Genomic DNA, 18,261 nt, shown 5'->3' with positions numbered 1-18,261 from the left:
CATTTTGAGCATCCATGGATTTTGGTATCCACAGGGGGTTCTGGAACCAATCCCCCTTGATACCAAGGGACAACTATAATTTACACATTTAGTAATACTCGATGGATGACTACCGGACCTGTGGTTTCAAACTGTGGAAATGAGAGAGACAGTCTCTGGCTTCATGAAGCTTCAAAGATTTGTACCGTTTTATATTTTACATTTAAATTTATGATTTTGAGTTCATTTTGTACAAATTGTGAGATTTAGGTTGAAGTGGTTTTCTCTTTTCTTTTGCATATGGATATACAACTTTTCCACCACCATACTTTCTCCACTGAATTGCTTGTGTGAATTATCAATTATCAACCAGCCATATTTGCACAGGTCTATTTCTGGATTCTGTTGTGTTCCACAGATCAAAGTGTCTATCTTTTCCCCAATACCACACTGGGTCTGCAGGCCATAAATTCTCTTAGTTTTCCTTAATCTGAGAATATCCTTATTTCACCTTCATTCCTAAAAGACACTTTATCTTGATACAGAATTATGGGTTGACAGTTCTTTCCTTTTAGCAATTTAGAAATACCATTCCACTTATTTCTGGAATCCATTGTTTCTGATAAGGAATCTAAACACTCAAATCATTGTTTTCCTATAAATAATGTTATTTTCCTTTGACTTTAAGTATCATTATTAGTAGTAGTAGTATTTGGTCTTTAGTTTTAAGCATTTTGATTATGACGTGCCTGGTCCTGGATTTCTCTGGACTTATCTTGTTTGGGTTCACTCAGTTTCTTAAATCCTTAGTTTATGTCTTTCACCAAATTTATGAAATCTTCAGCCATTATTTCTTCAAATATTTTTTTTCTGAACCACACTCTTTCTCCTTTCCTTCTGAGACTCTTGTGACACAAATGTTAAACATTTCAGTATTGTCCTATAGGTCCCTGAGGTTCAGTTCATTTATTCAGGTTTTTTGTTTGTTTGTTTCTCTGTTACTTAGATTGAGTAACTCCTATTCATTAATCACAAAGTTCACTCACTCTTTGTTCTGTCGTCTCTATTCTGAAACTTTCTATATTTCCATTTGTTCATGTGGGTAAGGCCTAAAATTTTGAAGTCCCAATATCACGTGCTGCCTAACACCTAGGGATATCAGGTGAACCACAAATGGCCGGACTACAAGTTCTCCTCTCAACTCTGCTCCAATAAATTAAGTCCCCTAGACAAACAACCTACCTCTCATCAGGAAAACCAGACATGGTTCCTACTTATTCCTGGGGAGAGGGTTCCAGGTTCCTGCCAGATTGTGAAATTATTCAAACAAAACCAATCACATCCTCCCTAAGGAACCAGGGGGCACACCACCCTCTCATCACTACAAAGCCTGCCTCCCACACTCTGTTTTTTCACTGTTCCCAAGCACAACCTCCATGTGGTCCTGTGTGCCACGTGGTGGCTTCCCCTGAGCTGTGAGTACATGTGACTAACAAACTGCTATCAATCACATCTGTCTAGTGTCAGGCATCATGTCATGTGTTTGGCCATCCCCAGAGTCTCCAGTGATCTTTCCATGTTTGTTTACGACTACATACCCAGTGTCTACACCAGTGCATGGGTCAACAAGTATTTGCAAATTAACTGAATAAATATATCTGGAACCCAGCGTGTGAGCAAAGGGGGCAGCAATAGGAGAGAAGGTTAGAGAAGTGCTGGGGACCCACGTTGCATGTCTTATAAACTGAGGCTTATAGCTGACAGAATCCACACTATTTTCTCAAACTCACAATTCCCAGTTTCAACTGCTTTATTCATGTTTGATTCCAACAACTTTATAATAGAGCAGTTATGATACTTGTACACATGTTTAATATCTCCTACCAGATTTCAGATGGGCATTTTAAAGGAACACTGCTGAGTCATCTATATCTGTACCTGTATCTACATCTATTGATATATCTGTTTCCTCTACAACAACTAACAATATGTTCTGTCGACAAATAACTTCCAAAATCCCCTAATTAGAAAAAAGTAAAGTGGTCACTGAATACATTTTAAAAGTACAAAGAAATGAGACTGCATGAGACTGTATGAGGTGTGTTCGTAAATGTACTAGACTTCACAGAGCAGAACGAGTGCTGGCCTTTAGAGGTCACTTAGGAATCAGTCCATTAAATCCAGCAGTGCTATCCATTGCATACAACACTGGTAAATGTTTGACATTATATAAGCCTCTTAAGAAAAGCAGTCTTATTTTTATTGTTCTACTTTTCTTCTTCCGGAAATAGTATGACCTTATTAATCAGATTTGGCACCGAAAGGTCTCTTGCTATTTATGAAAATCAAATTCACCCTCACAGGATCAAGATGAGTCACTGCTGATGATAGTCAAAAGAATAAGCTCAGATTCTGATGTATGTTCTAAGAAGGTTTCAACAAAAGTTATAAACAAAACTTTCCAAAATGACTACTGTGTTCAAGACAACACACACACTGGATTTAAAAATCTGTCATTACTTCACAGACGCACCTTAAAATAGAGTTCCTGGACACCATGCCAAGATATTGCCTTATTGCTAAACACAGCCTACAGTGAGACATGCAGTGATGTCCCAAACCCCTCACCCTGGGGAGGAGAAAAAGACAAGACTGGGGACTCTCATTCTGGTCCTGTGAAAACTGAGTGCTCTCATTTCCTTCCTTCCTTTTTTCTTTTCATAAAAAACTCATTTTTCTTTCTTCCTTTCCTTTTTAATTTGGGAAATAGTCAATACCAATGATAATTATTAAAGATTCTTTTCCTGAAAACTTTCCAAGAAGAGAATACTAAAAGTATACCCACAGTTAGTCACCACTTTAACCAAATGATCAAAGTTATTGTCACCCAAAATGGGACAACCTAACTTTAAGTGCCATCAAATGAAAAGAAAATATAGAGTGTGGCCCATTTAGTATTCTTGGCAAAAATTTTTTATCATAAACTTAAACGTGAGGAAATACCTCAGTCAAATCCAGAATGCGCAAACTTCAATAATTTGCTTGACTTCTTTTAAAAAAGATTAGTGTTAAAAAAAAAAGAGAGATGGAAAACTTACTGAGATTAAAAGAACAAACAAACAAAATTGCAATGTGTGACATTTAAATGAATCCTGAATTGGAAAAGCAAACCAAAAAGACCACTACAAACATTTTGAACCTGAGGTAATCTGAATATTAATAATAATGTTAATATGTTAGGTGTTATAACAGTGTTGTGGTTATATGAGTCCTTTCTTATTCTTAGGAAAAGCATACTGAAATATTTAAAGGTTCACCTTGTTATTTTGAAATGGTTCGGCAAGAACACAATGGATGTACATATGAGAGAGGGAGGTGGAGAGTGGAAGGAGAGGGAAATGGGCGGGGACAGATCTTGGCAAAGGGTATAAAAAGTTTCCTTTTACTGCCTTTCACATTTCCTAAAGTTTGAATATTTCCGAAATAAAAAGCTAGAGAGAATGAAAGAGAACCACAGAGCAATGGAAATACTAGATATCTTGTCCACAGTGATGTATACCCAAGCAAGAAGCCTTAACAGTTTTCTTAGATATAATAAGGTTTCTTGACATGTACCCCAAATCTTCTAGTAGAAGATGTAAGAAACAGAGGCCAGGAATAAAAGAATCTGCCACCATTTTCTGTGCAAACTTACAGAAATTTCCTAAACTGTCAAATAACAGAATTCTAATCCTCTGAACTTGTTTTTATTGCATTCTTATAAATGTGTTAAAGGGTGGTATTGTTTGGGGAGCTATTTCCAAAAGAGAATTTTATTTTCTAGTACTGGAGCATTCTCTCAGTTGGGAAGAAGATAGGAAGTTTAGCTGCTTTCTTAAAGGTGAAAATAATAAAGAACAGAGTAGGGCTATTTAGTGTATAAAAATCCTTAATATAATTTAAGAATATTACAGGAAGGTCCTAGGGTAACAATATTAAGGATTTTTAAACTGGCTTTAAACCATTAACATGGTATTTTATATTTTATAATATCTGTCTATACTTAAATATATATATATATAACAAATAAAAGTACTGGTTTAAGTATATGACAGTCAATTACATTCTATTTTTATTTTACCTGATATAATACAACTTAAAGAAGTTCAATTTGGCTCTAGTATGTTTCCACCTTCCTTCACATCTTACTTTTCATTAACTATGTAACTTTAATGATCAAGTAAAAACTGAAATTTAGAACACTAATCTAAAACTTGCATTATAGTAATGGTCCATTAATATGCTCATTAGGACTATTACTATATCTGCAAAATAATCGCTTTATAATTTAACTTTTTGATTTTAAGAAAATTTACAAAATATACCTTAAAAATAATCACATTGTTATTCAGACTCAAGTTCAAGTAAAAAAAAAAGCAAGAAAGAAAACTAAATGCCAGGTTTTGATTACAGTTTCTCAGTAAACTGTTATCACAAAAGTGCAGAAGTGATAATAATATGACAACTAAGAGCATCAGGTTAACTCTTTTGTGGCTGATCAAACATACAGTAAATCCAAATGGGGAGATAGTTTCACTTGGATTAACATACGGAACCATGAGCCTGTAATAACTTAGAAGAGCATTCTTTGTTAGACTTACAGACATATGTCTTCTAGACTGGATGGAGTTCACACATTTTCCCCGAAAATATTTATTTCATCCATAGTATTAAAAAGGAAAGCAAAGCATTATTTTTTCCACACTACTCTCCCTGTATTTGAATTCTCCCCACTTACATTCTACCCATCTTCTATTCGCAACCACCCTTGTCTGAAATAGATGAAAGGCTGGGACCACTGACAGTGAAGAAAGGCTCACTGATGGGGGTTATGAGCACCTGGCTGCTCAATGAGCATCTACAACAGGAAGCAAGTTAGGCACCACCAAGAAGGGAGAAAAAAAATTCAGTGTAGTCTACTACGTCTATTATAGTAAGCTCTTTATAACACTTAACAGCAATGTTTACAGTCAAAAAAAAAAAAAGAGGACATCTCAGAGATCATTTTAGACATAGCAAATTCACCAATTTAAAAACAGTTTTAAGAAAAAAATAAGCAGTATTTTCATATGAGGATCATCTAAGACAGCAGTTCCCAACCTTTCTGGCACCAGGGACTGGTTTCGTGGAAGACAATTTTTCCACGGACCGGGGATGGGGGAGATGATTTCAGGATGATTCAAGCACATTACATCTATTGTGCAGCTTTATTTCTATTATTATTACATTGTAATACACAATGAAGTAATTATACAACTCACCATAATGCAGAATCAGTGGGAGCCCTGAGCCTGTTTTCCTGACACTAGATGGTCCCATCTGGAGGTGATGGGAGACAGGGACACCCAAAGTGTGTTGCTTATGCCCAATCTACTCCGTAATCTCTTTTTGGTTGCTGTCACTGCAGAAAACCCTGCTTCACAAAGATAGGTTGTTGGAAATGGAAGCAGGGTTTTCAGTGTTTTTGTGGCAATCTCAGGATATTCCGCCTTGACTTTAATCCAGAATGTATGGAGATTTGAAGTTGTCTCAAAAATACTTTTGAGGCCACCCTCATTTGTGACCTCAAGCAGCCGATCCTCTCCTAGCACGCACAAAGTCAATTCACCTGGCTTATTCACAAATGGTTCGCGGATCTATTCCTTCCCAGTTCGGGGGTCTTCTGTGGTTGGGAAGTAATGCTCAAACTCTTGTGAAAGGTGAGATAGGTGATCATGCACCAGCTAGGAGAAAGAAGGCCCTGGCTCAGTCTCTTTCAAAATCTCTGCTAATGTATGAAACATGTCAAAAATCCCAAAGTGCACTCGTTGCCCCCATAATTCCAGTTAGGCTTTGAGTGCAGCCACTTTATCTGCTGACTTGAACACAGTTGTCATTCTCCCCTGAAGTGACAGATTGAGTTTGTTGAGGAGGTTGAATATGTCACACAGGTAAGCAAGTTTTGCGACGCATTCTGTGTCACTGAAATGTGCCGCCAGTGGTGACTGTTTTTCTAAAAGAAATCTCTGGAGCGGCTCTCGTAACTCAGAGACTCTGGCCAGCGATCTACCTTCAGAAAGCCATCTCACTTCTGTGTATAAGAGAAGATGTGTGTGCTCTGCGTCCATCTCCTCACAGAGCTGCATGAACAGACGTGAGTTAAGGGCACGTACTTTAATGTGGTTGATAATTTTAATCACATTCTGCAAAACATTGTTAACTTCAGGTGACATTTTTTGGCTAGCCAGCATTTCTCTGTGGATGACACTGTGCGTAGACTCACATTCAGAAGTGACCTCTTTGACCCGAGCAGTAAAACCAGAAAGCTGCCCAGTCATGGCAGCCACTCCGTCCGTGCATATACCAACACAAAATGACCAATTCAGTTTTCCTGATATGTAATCATTCAAAGACATAGTTCTGCAGCTGTGGTGTTGGTTGGCAACAAAAGTGCACATAACATATCTTCATGCACATCCTCCTGAAAAATATGTCACATAAAAACAAGCATTGTTGCCTTGTTGTCAACATTAGTAGACTTGTCAACCTGGACTGCATACCATGGTGACTCATTAATCCTCTCTAACTATTGTGCTTCAATATCCTCTGCTATTTCATCAATTCATCTAGTTATGGTGCTAGCCAAAAGAGGAACATGTGTCACCTTTTGAAATGCAGCCTCTCCTGAAAGTTCACGACAAATGTCCTCAGCAGCAGGCAGGATCAACTCTTCACCAATAGTAAAGGGCTTCTTAGCTTTACCAATGCAGTTAGCCACTAAGAATGGTGCTCTCAGAGCAGACACATTTGTTGAAGTGGTGGCCTTCAATAATTGCTTCTGTTCTTCGTGTTCACATTTTTTTTTTCCTTTGAAAAATTCCAAAGGCTTGTCTTTTGATGCAGGGTGCTTGGTCTCCATGTGGCGAAGCAGTTTTGAAGGTTTCATGGCTTTGCTGGATAGCCAGTCACCACATATTATACAAAGCGGGCTTGGAGAATGTGAATCACCTGTTGCAATGAACCCATAATTTAAGGACTCTTGGTTATTTTCTTTTAAATGCAGCTTTCTTTTTGTTGGCAGTCTTAGGCTCTTCTGCCGTCTCCTCATTAGGTCTCTCCCCCTTTTCAAAGAAGCTCTCCAGTGACGTTTGTTTTTTACTCATTTTGGCTAGGGTTAGCTTGTGGGCTTACGTGTGACTGAGACAAGTGCGCAATGTGGCAAAGAGGCGCAGATGGAAGTGGTAAATAAAATAATGGGCAGGCCACACACAGACTAAAATAAGTATCAGATTCAACTTCAAGCCTGCCACCAGATACAGCTGAAGTACATCAACTCACTTGCCACTATAAAGCCTGCTACCAGATGCAGCTTAATTGTCACTTGCCACTCACTGATAGGGTTTTGATGTAAGTCTGCAAGCAACTGATTTATTATGGTCTCTGTGCAGTCAAACCTCTCTGTTAATGATAATCTGTATTTGCAGCCGCTCCCCAGTACTAGCATCACCGCCTCAGCTCCACCTCAGATCATCAGGCATTAGATTCTCATAAGGAGCGCGCAGCCTAGATCCCTCACATGTGCAGTTCACAGAAGGGTTTGCGCTCCTATGGAATCTAATGCCATCGCTGAGGCAGTATGCGAGCAATGGGGAGTGGCTGTAAATACAGATGAAGCTTCGCTCGGTTGCCCACTGTTCACCTCCTGCTGTATGGACTGGTTCCTAACAGGCCATGGACCAGTGACGGTTCATGGCCTGGGGGTTGGGGACCCCTGATCTAAGAGAAAGGGGAGGAGAGAAATGAAATTGAAGAAAATATCTGTGGATTAAAAAAATTCTTCTATGCATAGGACAGAAGAGGATTTTCTCCATAAAATTTTCAGAAATAGCTCCTTTAGATACACTTAAAAAAAAAATCCTTACTTAAAACAAACTGTTCTGCTATTATTTAAAAAAAAAAAAAAAACAGGCTTTACTTGGGGTACTTTAATAGCCATAATGCTAATATAAAACTGAAGCAAAAATTGTGCATGCACCTCTTATTATCTAAATGTGAGTATGTGGCCTTATACAAAATTAGATTCATTTTCAATAAAAAATTCAGTACTACATAATTACATGCACTATGAGCTATAAACTTGAAAACTTCATTATATTAAAGGAGCAACTAATATTCCTTCAGACTCACTTAGAAAAAAAGGAAAGAAAACAAAAAGAAAACTATCTTTTATAAACAAATGGAAAATGTTAAAACATTCTGAGTTTTATAACAAATAAATTTGTTAAGGACCCCAGAGCACTTAAGTACACTGTGAAGAAAATGCTAACTTCTAGACCTAATATGACACAGGCAGCTCCCAAGGGAAGATGGAAGGAGCTAAAGCTACCACCCTCATTTCTTAGTATAATCAATTAAGCTTTTTGCATCTAATCAAACCCAACTATACTCTCACACAACAGTATTATCTTCTGGTGGTTTTAATACAAAACATTTCATATCTGGGACTTGGTAAATATTCAAATTATCAAGTTCATTTTCCTTCTATCCCCTATCTCTGCCACCTACTAATTCCCTTTCCAAAAAACTTACTTAAACATTAAAAACCACTGTATTAGTTTCCTAGGGCTGCTGTAACAAAATTACCAAACTTGGTGGCTTACAACAACCGAAATTTATTCTCTCATAGTTCTGGAGGCCAGAAGTCCAAAATTAAGATGATGGCAGGGTTGGTTCCTCCTGGAGGCTCTGAGGAAGAATCCCCTAGCTTCTGATGGCTGCCAGCAATCCTTTTTCTTCCTTGACTTGCAAATGCATCTCTCCAATCTCTGCTGTCTTTGTCTTCACAAGACCTTCTTCTCTTTGTTTTTTCTCTTTTTTGAATCTTCTCCTCTTCTTAAAAAGATACTTGTCATTGAATCTGAGGTTCATTCAGACAATCCAGGATGAAATCATCTCAAGATCCTTAAGTTAATTACATCTGCAAAGACCCCTTTTCCAAATAAGGTCACATTCGTAAGTTCCAGATTGACATATCTCTCAGGGGGCCCACCATTCAACTACAGTCACTATCTTTCTAGGCTCAGTCATATCCTAATTATGAATAAATGCTTACTTCTTTAAAAGAATTTCAGAAACATGTCATATCATCCTTTTTCTAAACCTTGTATTATTTCACATATTTTTATCTGATAATTCTTTTCAATTGGGTCTATTTTCTTATAAATCCTTTTAGGGTTTTCATGAGTCACTGTGAAAAAGATTGGCATGGTAAAACAGGTAGATAGTAAATGCTTTTACCTACAAGAATATTATTTTTGTGGATTACCAAAGTAGAAAACTCAGTGAGTCTTATATATTGATCTGGGTAGTCTTCAGTTTCACTGAATTATGTTTTTATCTCTACCTATACACCTTAACCAGGATAAATATTCTTATAATGATAAGGTTAAACATATACTTTTAACTTAGGAAGTATTCAAACACTGCCTTTAATTTTTACATTATTACTGTTATTTCATTCATAAACTAATGTTATCAATGTGCACATCCTTAGGTGAAGTCAACTTTTTGAAAGAATGACTTCACAGAATGAGAATGTCTCCAAATTCTCTGCATCAGATGAAAGAACAAAAATGTCAGATTTATCTGGTGATGCAGATTTCATTATCAATGGTGGAAAAGTACTTTCTTAAATGAGTCTTCCAACAGAAGCTGCTCACCTTTTTTGTAGTAACAGAAGAAACAACACTTCCTCAGCTCAAAATTCAGGCTACCCACCAACCCTAACCTTTGTCCAGCTGCAGAGAAACACAGTAAGCTGGCACGAAGCCTGGGAAGCCCTGCCCCCTCCTCCACTGGGGTCTGACTGTGTGTATAAAGCTCTCTGAGGACGCACACGTTTACATACTGACATAAAAGTTTCAAAATATCGGTGTTATCCTTCAAGAATAATGTGACTGATGCAATAATTTTAAAGTTCAGAAATCTAACAGAAAAGCACAGGACACAGCACAAAAAGAGAGCAACAGGCAACAGGTCTGCAATCTTCACACCTACGGAAGCTAAAGAATGCATTCTGAATAAGGACTCTGCTACAGAAGCAAACAACACAGCATTAGTCTCTTTACCCAAAATGTTGCCTTTTCAACTAACACCTTTTTGCCTTATGCTCTGTTTTGAGGAACAAATCAAGATGGGCGTGAACAATCCATACCTCCACCAGGAATAATTGCCAACTTTGTTTCAACCAGGCCCATTTTTGCAGAAGAAGCTAAAAAGGAAAGAAGAAAATTAAGTAACATCCACATCATCAAATTCAAATATGATGACCTGAAAAAGTTAGGAAAATAAGCTACAAATATTGTTTACTAATTAAATTTGTGTCACAAATCTTTTTAAAAATCACTTCAGAAGGCATTTAGTTATGGAAATAAGTAAACATTCTAAATGACATATATTAAGAGATTCACACAACATTTTCTGTTAAAAACTGCTTGGCAGAGAATTAATTTTTGATGCAGAAAGACCAGGGTTGTGACTACATAATTTGACCTGATACTGCCAAGTCATGTTTGAAGGCTTAGATCTCATTAATTATTCAGGATGAGGAGAGAGGCTGTGTCTGACAAGTATGAATTCTTTAGCTGCCTGAACAGCCCTCCAGATCAAACAGCTTAATATATCATATCAGATATGGCAACTTTTCAAGACCAAATCTCTAGTTACTTTTGACAAATGGCTTTGCTGTTCTGACAGCTGGACAGGGTTCCTCTTTCCATGTTTGTTTTCACGGCTACTTTAAAACATATTAATTATTTCTTTATTTGCATATCCAAATGTTCTTGGACTACTTCCCATATCCTGATTCCCAGAACTTGCATTCTTTCAAAAATGGATTGCGTGTAACTTGGCTTTTCAGTTTAAAACCCAAAAATCTCAGTCAAGAAAACAGAGATCTAAAATAAAGTGAAATGGGGGAAAAGTACACATGGATTAGCAAATGCAAATTCCAAGAGCCAGTTACCATAAAATTAGTAAAAACATAATTATATTGACTCTACATTTAACAGGCAGCTCCATCAGAAGAGACAGTGGGAACCAGGGGAAGAACCATAACAAATACTTGCTGCCTACCTCGCCCAGTCCTTGATCCCAGAGCCCCTGTATGTCACTCCTATGAGGGACAAGGATACAGACAGCACTGTGACCATACAGAAGATAGTGTTGAGGACAGCACTGGCAGCATGCAGTACGCTGGCAGGATAACAGAAGTGAGAGCCGTGACGCCAGACTGCCTGGGTTCAAATCCAGCTCATCACTGATCTGGGTCTTGTTTCTTCACCTGTCTCTGCACTAGCTTCCTCAAGCACCACAGTATGTACCTATCTCACAGGGATGTTAGGCAGATTAAGTGAGCTAATATGTGTCAAGTATTAGCTGAACACCAAGTCAATACTCAGCACATGGTTAGCACTAATTGTTTCCTTCATTATTTTCATAAACACTTCATCCAGTCTTCAGAAAACCATGCAGGAAGAAAGTGTGCCTCAAAGAGATTAAGTTATTACTACTATAGCTAACAATAATTATGTGCTTAGACTAGTCACATGCTGCACACAAACTCATTTAATCTTCACAACAGTAACCGTCATTTCTCCCATTTCAGAGGAGGAAACTGATCTAAAAAGGGCAGGACCTAAGATCCAAATTCAGTCTGTCTGACCCAATTCCTGTTCTCCTTTCCTCCTGCTAAGACTGAACAAGATACTACAAAAGACTGTTTTCTTAACTGGGAATTTTAAATACTTCATTAAGCCCAGGAGGTGATTTTTTCTACATGTTCTATTCAACAACAGGAAAAAAATAAAATATTTGGAACAATCTGAAGAGTAGGCACAAACCTCATTTTTAAAAAGTTATGTTTTTATATAGGATTAATTCTCACCTGCTACTCTTATATCACATGCTAAAGCCAGTTCAAGTCCACCACCTAAAGCGAGTCCATCTATTGCTGCAATGGTTGGCACTGGAAGATTAGCTGAAATAAAAAGAAAGATTTTATGCTCCTTCAGTAAGAGTGTTACCTTACTATGCAATATTTTACATTTTTTCTGTGAATATAATTTTAAACGAAATATCGTCTACAGACTTTTATATCCCTTTTACTTTTAACTAAATAAGCATTTCATTCTTCGTTATTCTAGAAAATGTAATGATTGTATAGGGTTTCATCACATAAATATGCAGTAATATCTTTAAATCTTACCATATTATTGAAATACATTCATAAACATTTTCTGTTGAATTAAAAGAATCATAGTTCTGATTCTGTATTCTTCAAGCCTGAAGCCTTTTATGAGATGTCTGGTTCACACAAATTTCAAGTTCAAATGACTTAGGTATAATGCAAAATTCATGACCCTTTATAGGTTACCCTGGTACTCAGAATGATAGAGCCTCATTTAAAGAAGTAATACATCTACTCAAACAAGACAGAAGCAGTCCAAGTGGCTGCTGGGCGTCAACTCACTAGTTCTACCATTTGGCAATGAGTATGATGAACAGTAGCTAGAAAGTGATCAGGCTCTATCAAATACCACACACTTCAGATGGAAGAGATACTGAGAACCTGCCCAAAGGCATGACTGGGAAGGGGTCAGCCAATCACAGAACTCAAAGCCAGATTTTCTTTAGTCCAGAAACACTATTATTTTAATGAAACTTCTGTAAATATACAGATTTCATTTTTTACAAGTAGTTCCAAAACTAACTGGTTAATTATTCCGTGAAGCAGAATCCTTTCTATAAATTTTATTTTGACTATGGGAATGTGAAGTAGGCTGAACAAGTTTAACATATGAATAAAATGTGGATATTAAAAAGGTACCATCTCCTAATTTGTTCTCACCACAAAAAAGAAATAATAATTGTGTGACATGATGGAGGTGTTAGCTAATGCTACAGTGGTAATCATATTACAATATGTAAATACATCAAATCAACACATTCACCTTAAACTTACACAAGTTATATGCCAATTATATATCAATTTAAAATAAATAAATATATAAAATAAAAATGAATAAATAAAATTTAAAAATACCATCTCTAGAAGTCTCTCTTCCATAGGTATTCTGATATGTGAAATTCCTCAGATAGAGAGCTTTATTCAAATTTGTTGAAGTACACTGAGTTTTCTTCATACATGAAGAAATTTATTAAATTTATTCTAAGAGCAAAGCTGAAATGGCTGAGATAGAGCACATATAGATGCTGCCACCTGAGGCAAAAGCACTACTGATAGAGCAGGGATGAACGGGGCTTGGGAACAGGGCATATTTCACTATTTGCACCTGTCTGAGCATTTTGCGGGGAGGTGGAAGCTTGAAAGGACAGGACAAATTCAAAGGTGCTCCACACAATGTGCTTTACAACACACCTGGTAAAAAAATGAACAGACGGCTATGTCAGTGTTTACAGTCAGGAAATGAGTTTAATGAAAAAATAAAATCTACTTATTTTATCTGACAAAAAAGAAAAATTAATAAAGTAATATAATGGCAAATTAATCCAACTGGCTCCCAAGGTCACCTCAAGCCACTACAAGTACAATGGAATTACTGTTACACAGCTCCCAATTCTCCTTCCTTTCTACAAAGCTAGCTATAGAAATTATCATATTTCTAGACTCCTTCAATCTGCTACCTCCCCATTCTCAAGTCTCTCCCATCAAAATTTTTCCCTAGGCCTCACTATGGCCTTGGCTCACCTCCATCTAAGACAAGCATCTAGAGGGAACAGAGTAAACGCATTTCATCACTCCCACTCATCTCCACCTCACAGCTCTAGTCCCACTCATCTCACCGAGACCGTTCTTGCTCTGCTTACCAGTGACACTATGATATTGTCCCATAACCAATGGGCACCAGTCCCTATTAAACTCGTTGCCTCTGAATATCAGAGACATAAATCCTGAACACTCCTCCTCCTTGAATTCCTCTCTTCATTTGCCTTCTGGATTCCTCCCGCTCATTTTTCCTGCCTTTCTTTCTGCCTCTGGTTATATCTCAGCCTTCTTCCTCTCTAAATAGAAGCTCTGCCCAGTAGGTCTCTTTCCTATCCTTAACTTTTCCCATCTGTAATACCAATGATATACAAATCACCACTTCAAACCCAAACTTCTCTCTAAACTGTATCTCTACAGTTACCTGTCTGTTGGACATCTCCACTTAAATACTTTATCATGTTCAAATCAACTTCCTGTCAATCCTTCTTCTAGATTCTATCTCACATTCACCAAGCATCTCCATTCACCAAGTTACTCAAGACAGAAACCCAGAAGTCATTCCAGATGTCCTCTTTTCCAATGATCTTACATCTAATTGTTTTCTAAGTCCTGTCTAACAGGTCACAATTTGGCAAATCTCCCTCCCTTTCATACAGCCAAAGTTCTGGGCCCCCTCATTTTGCACCAGCAGGAGATCTCTAATTGACCTCCTTCACCTGCAATGTGCCCCTTCCAATGCAACTTCCATATTTCTTGCAGGATAATCTTTCTAAAGTGCAAACAGGGTCATGCTCTTCCCCTACTTAAAACAGTACAATGATTTATTCCACATTCAGGGTAAAATTTGTGAAAATTTTAGCATGGCACAGGAGGCACCTGATGAACTAAGTCTGCCCACCTGCCCAACCCCTTCTCCAACCTCACACACCTACTCTGTGTTCCAGCCCCAAATTACTTAAAGCACCTTCAGAAGTCATTTGCATCCAAACCTGTGTACAAGCTGCCCTCTGCCTGGAACGCCTAGCTAGTCCCTAATTATCTTTCAAGGCAATGCTCAAAAGCCCCTTGCTTTACGCTTCCACGGCACTCTGTACACACTTTTCCAGGAGAGCATTCACATTCACCTTCTGAATGGACAGTTCCATTCAGAAGTAAAGATTAACATCACATCAATGCTGGTCAATAACATCCTTCCTACCACTCTGGAACAAACCGCAAGATTTTTCATTGCCTCTTCTAACTCCATTAATTCTGGTATTCTCTCTACTCTTCTTCTTGTTATTAACTTCTTTCATTTAATACTTTAATGGAACAACATGAATATATGCAGCCCTATGGAGCTACAGAAAAGAAAAACTGCAGAGTTCCTAAGATGGAGAGAGCAACAGGAAGAGTGGGGTATTCTCTCCTTGCTGTGTGAAAATGCTGGTCAACAGTGAGTGTCTTCAGCACTCACTAAATATCTGCTGGAAGCTGACGTATCAGAAAACAAATTAACAAAAATGAGTTTAAAGGCTTCCAAAATCAAACCCAAGCCTGAAATATGTGTACCACCAAGTTCCAATTTCTGAAAATTTCAACTCATGGTAAATAGGAGTTATTTCATATTCCTTAGATTTTTTTCCCCTAAAAATAGCAACAAATTGATGTGATATATATGGAAAAGAATTTTTCTTCACATCAAACTGTGCATTGAAAATGTAGACTAAATAGAAGGGTAAAAGGAATAAAATGAATGTAAATTACAAAAGAAATACTCTATCACTTCATAATTTCTAAAGCATAATGGAAAGAACACAGGAAAAATTCCTGGTCAACTGTAATGTTCTTAATACTGCAACACAACGATTGCCTCAAAAAGACATAAAGCTGGGCTTCCCTGGTGGAGCAGTGGTTGAGAGTCCGCCTGCCAATGCAGGGGACACGGGTTCGTGCCCCAGTCCGGGAAGATCCCACATGCCGCGGAGCGGCTGGGCCCGTGAGCCAAGGCCACTGAGCTTGCGTGTCTGGAGCCTGTGCTCCGCAACGGGAAAGGCCACAACAGTGAGAGGCCCACATACCGCAAAAAAAAAAAAAAAAAAAAAGACATAAAGCTTTGCTCTACATTTTTATTAGTTAATATTCTCAAATAAATATTACACTTAAAAATCACACTTAGCCAATAGAAAGTTAAAAAGCACCATTTTTTCAGAAGTATAAAATGTCACTAAAAGAAAAAAAGTAAAAACACAAATGAAATTAATGTATATATACCCTTTCCCTTCATTGTGAGAAGTCTATAACAAACATTACTTTGACAAAATAAAATGATGGGGGAAGGGGCATGTTCAACAGACAGGTTTCAGGTTCTACATGACTTGAAGTATGAGGATGGAGTTTATATAATGCAGTGGTAGGAAAGGAGAAGAAATAAACAAATGCAAACATGCTGACCTGGGAGATGAGGGCACTGGTGGGAAGGGGCTAAAATGAATCATCTCGTGCTAAAGTTTTTCTTAATTCTGAAGTTAGAAAACAATACTTTTCTGCTATATGCTTTACTTTCTGGAAGTAAAGAAAATTATTTTTAAATGTGACAGTTAAGAACTTAAGGTATTTTCTCAAGGAGATAAAAGTTTTTAACATTGCAACTTATATAAAAATATATAATAAAAATGACAAGAAATGTGGGGTCCTTATATTACAAAGAACACAGAAAATAGGGTATTAATACTCTCAAATCATTAAATAGGTAAACTACTTGGTACTTTTGAATATTAACATAAATTAGCATTCTGTAAAGCTGACTATAAAATTTTTCCTACTAAAAGAATTATTTAAATAGAACTGAATTAGCATTCAATGATAATTAAATTTCAATCATTTTATAATATTGTAAGTCCTGAAGTTCTATATCATCCTAATTTTTCCCTGAAAGATGTTTTTCTTGTAAACATTTTTCAGGAAAATGTAAGTGACCTCAAAGTACATGCTAGTTTCATAGTTACCTAATATGCTTGTTTTTATACATAGTGTTTCTTCTACTTGGGAGCAGTTAATAATCTTAGAGAAAACTCAATAAAACAAACATCTGAAAGGCAGATTATCAGTTTCAAAGAACCAAGAAATATCAAATTGGCAGTTGTATCAGAGTGAGACTGAATGAAACGGGAACCGCCACGAGCAGTGGCTATTCCCAACAGCAACAGGAAGAAATGATGACTCAATGTGTTATGCAACCAACAGGATTAGATACTATTTTGAGTTTAGCACCAGGAAATGAGCCAGGTATGACAAAGAAGATAATCATCCTTTGAATTCTCCTAAAAATATAATTAAAGCAAACAATTAAAGTGTTACTATTTTAAGAGAAAATAAATGAGCTACAAGGCAGGCCCTGTCTACTCCAGAGTCTGCAGGACACCCTCTGCGAGCATAACGAGTCAGAGGCCACGAACGTGGGGGAAAGGCAAGTGAGGGGCTCCTTTCAGCTCTGAGATAAATACAGTACATAATGTAGGTTTTCAGATGTTTCTAGAAAAACATAAACAGTGCGATTATTAAGGGACTGCTAGTGTCACTCATGAGTTTTAAATTTGGTTTTGCTTGAAGAATAGTGTTCTTATAGAAAACACAAGAATTAAATATTTCAAAACAAATGCCCATTTAGTAATACCAAAAGTCTGACTTTATTGAAATCATTGAAGGAGAATAGAAATAAAATCAAGGTTAACTGAAAGTTATAATAAATTCCAAATTATCCCTAATTTCAGCTAAAACTTTACCTTCAGGTTAAGCTGCCATCATCAAGTTTCAAAGGAACCACAAAAAAACAAAATAAAACCACTCCTGCCCAAAGCCTGCATGCTGGCTGCATGTTGGCTCTCCGGAGGTCCAGTCTGGGCCACTGAGAAAGGAACAGGCCTGACTAGACGCCAACAAACACACTCTCGTCACCACACCGGGGGCTGGAGGCCCACAAATGGGAGCCACCCTTCCCAGGACTCAAAAAAGTGACCACTGTGCAATCTGAGTAAAGCTGCTTGAATTTTCTAAGCTACCACTTATGCACATGCCTTCCTGTCTTTCTACGTAGCTACCTATGGATCTAGCAAAATAGTAGAAAGTGCTTACTATGTCTGGCCACTCTCCTAAGCACCTCAGAAATATTTAAACCTCCTACCAGCCTTATGACATCAGAACTATTACTGGGTTGAGGAGTTGCTGTTAGTTGCCCAGGATAGCCACAACTAGAGCACAGGTGGTCTGGCTCCAGGCTCTCCCCTGTACCCATTATTGTCTATCACCAGTTCTTACAGCCCAGACCCAGAGTCCCTGAGGAAGGACTCAGCATTGTTAGCCATCCTTTCCAAAGGATGTGCAGCCATGTACCTGAGGAAAGGGAAATGCTGAGACTCCTAAGAAACTCCGACAAGCACACTGGTTCTATGCTCTTCTAACTCTTGGAAACCTAGAGCAACACCACAGTTCAGTGGATC

The 18,261-nt window shown here is 37.6% G+C and overlaps 1 protein-coding gene across 4 annotated transcripts in view; it reads right to left on the bottom strand.

Moving 5' to 3' along the window:
- The window catches only part of AUH (AU RNA binding methylglutaconyl-CoA hydratase), a 162,870-nt gene that overhangs the window by 66,460 nt on the left and 78,149 nt on the right, over nt 1-18,261 (bottom strand). For all 4 annotated transcript variants that reach the window (XM_019936294.3, XM_073805877.1, XM_073805878.1 and 1 more), the window contains 2 exons: nt 11,942-12,034; nt 10,211-10,267 (listed from right to left, as the gene is read on the bottom strand). In XM_019936294.3, coding sequence (XP_019791853.1) covers nt 10,211-10,267; nt 11,942-12,034 — 150 coding nt within the window. The remainder of the gene's footprint in view (nt 1-10,210; nt 10,268-11,941; nt 12,035-18,261) is intronic.

The sequence above is a fragment of the Tursiops truncatus genome, chromosome 6, assembly GCF_011762595.2.
Source record: "Tursiops truncatus isolate mTurTru1 chromosome 6, mTurTru1.mat.Y, whole genome shotgun sequence".
NCBI lineage: Eukaryota > Metazoa > Chordata > Mammalia > Artiodactyla > Delphinidae > Tursiops > Tursiops truncatus.
Note: the sequence above shows the minus strand (reverse complement) of the source record. Positions and strands in the feature narration are given on the sequence as shown.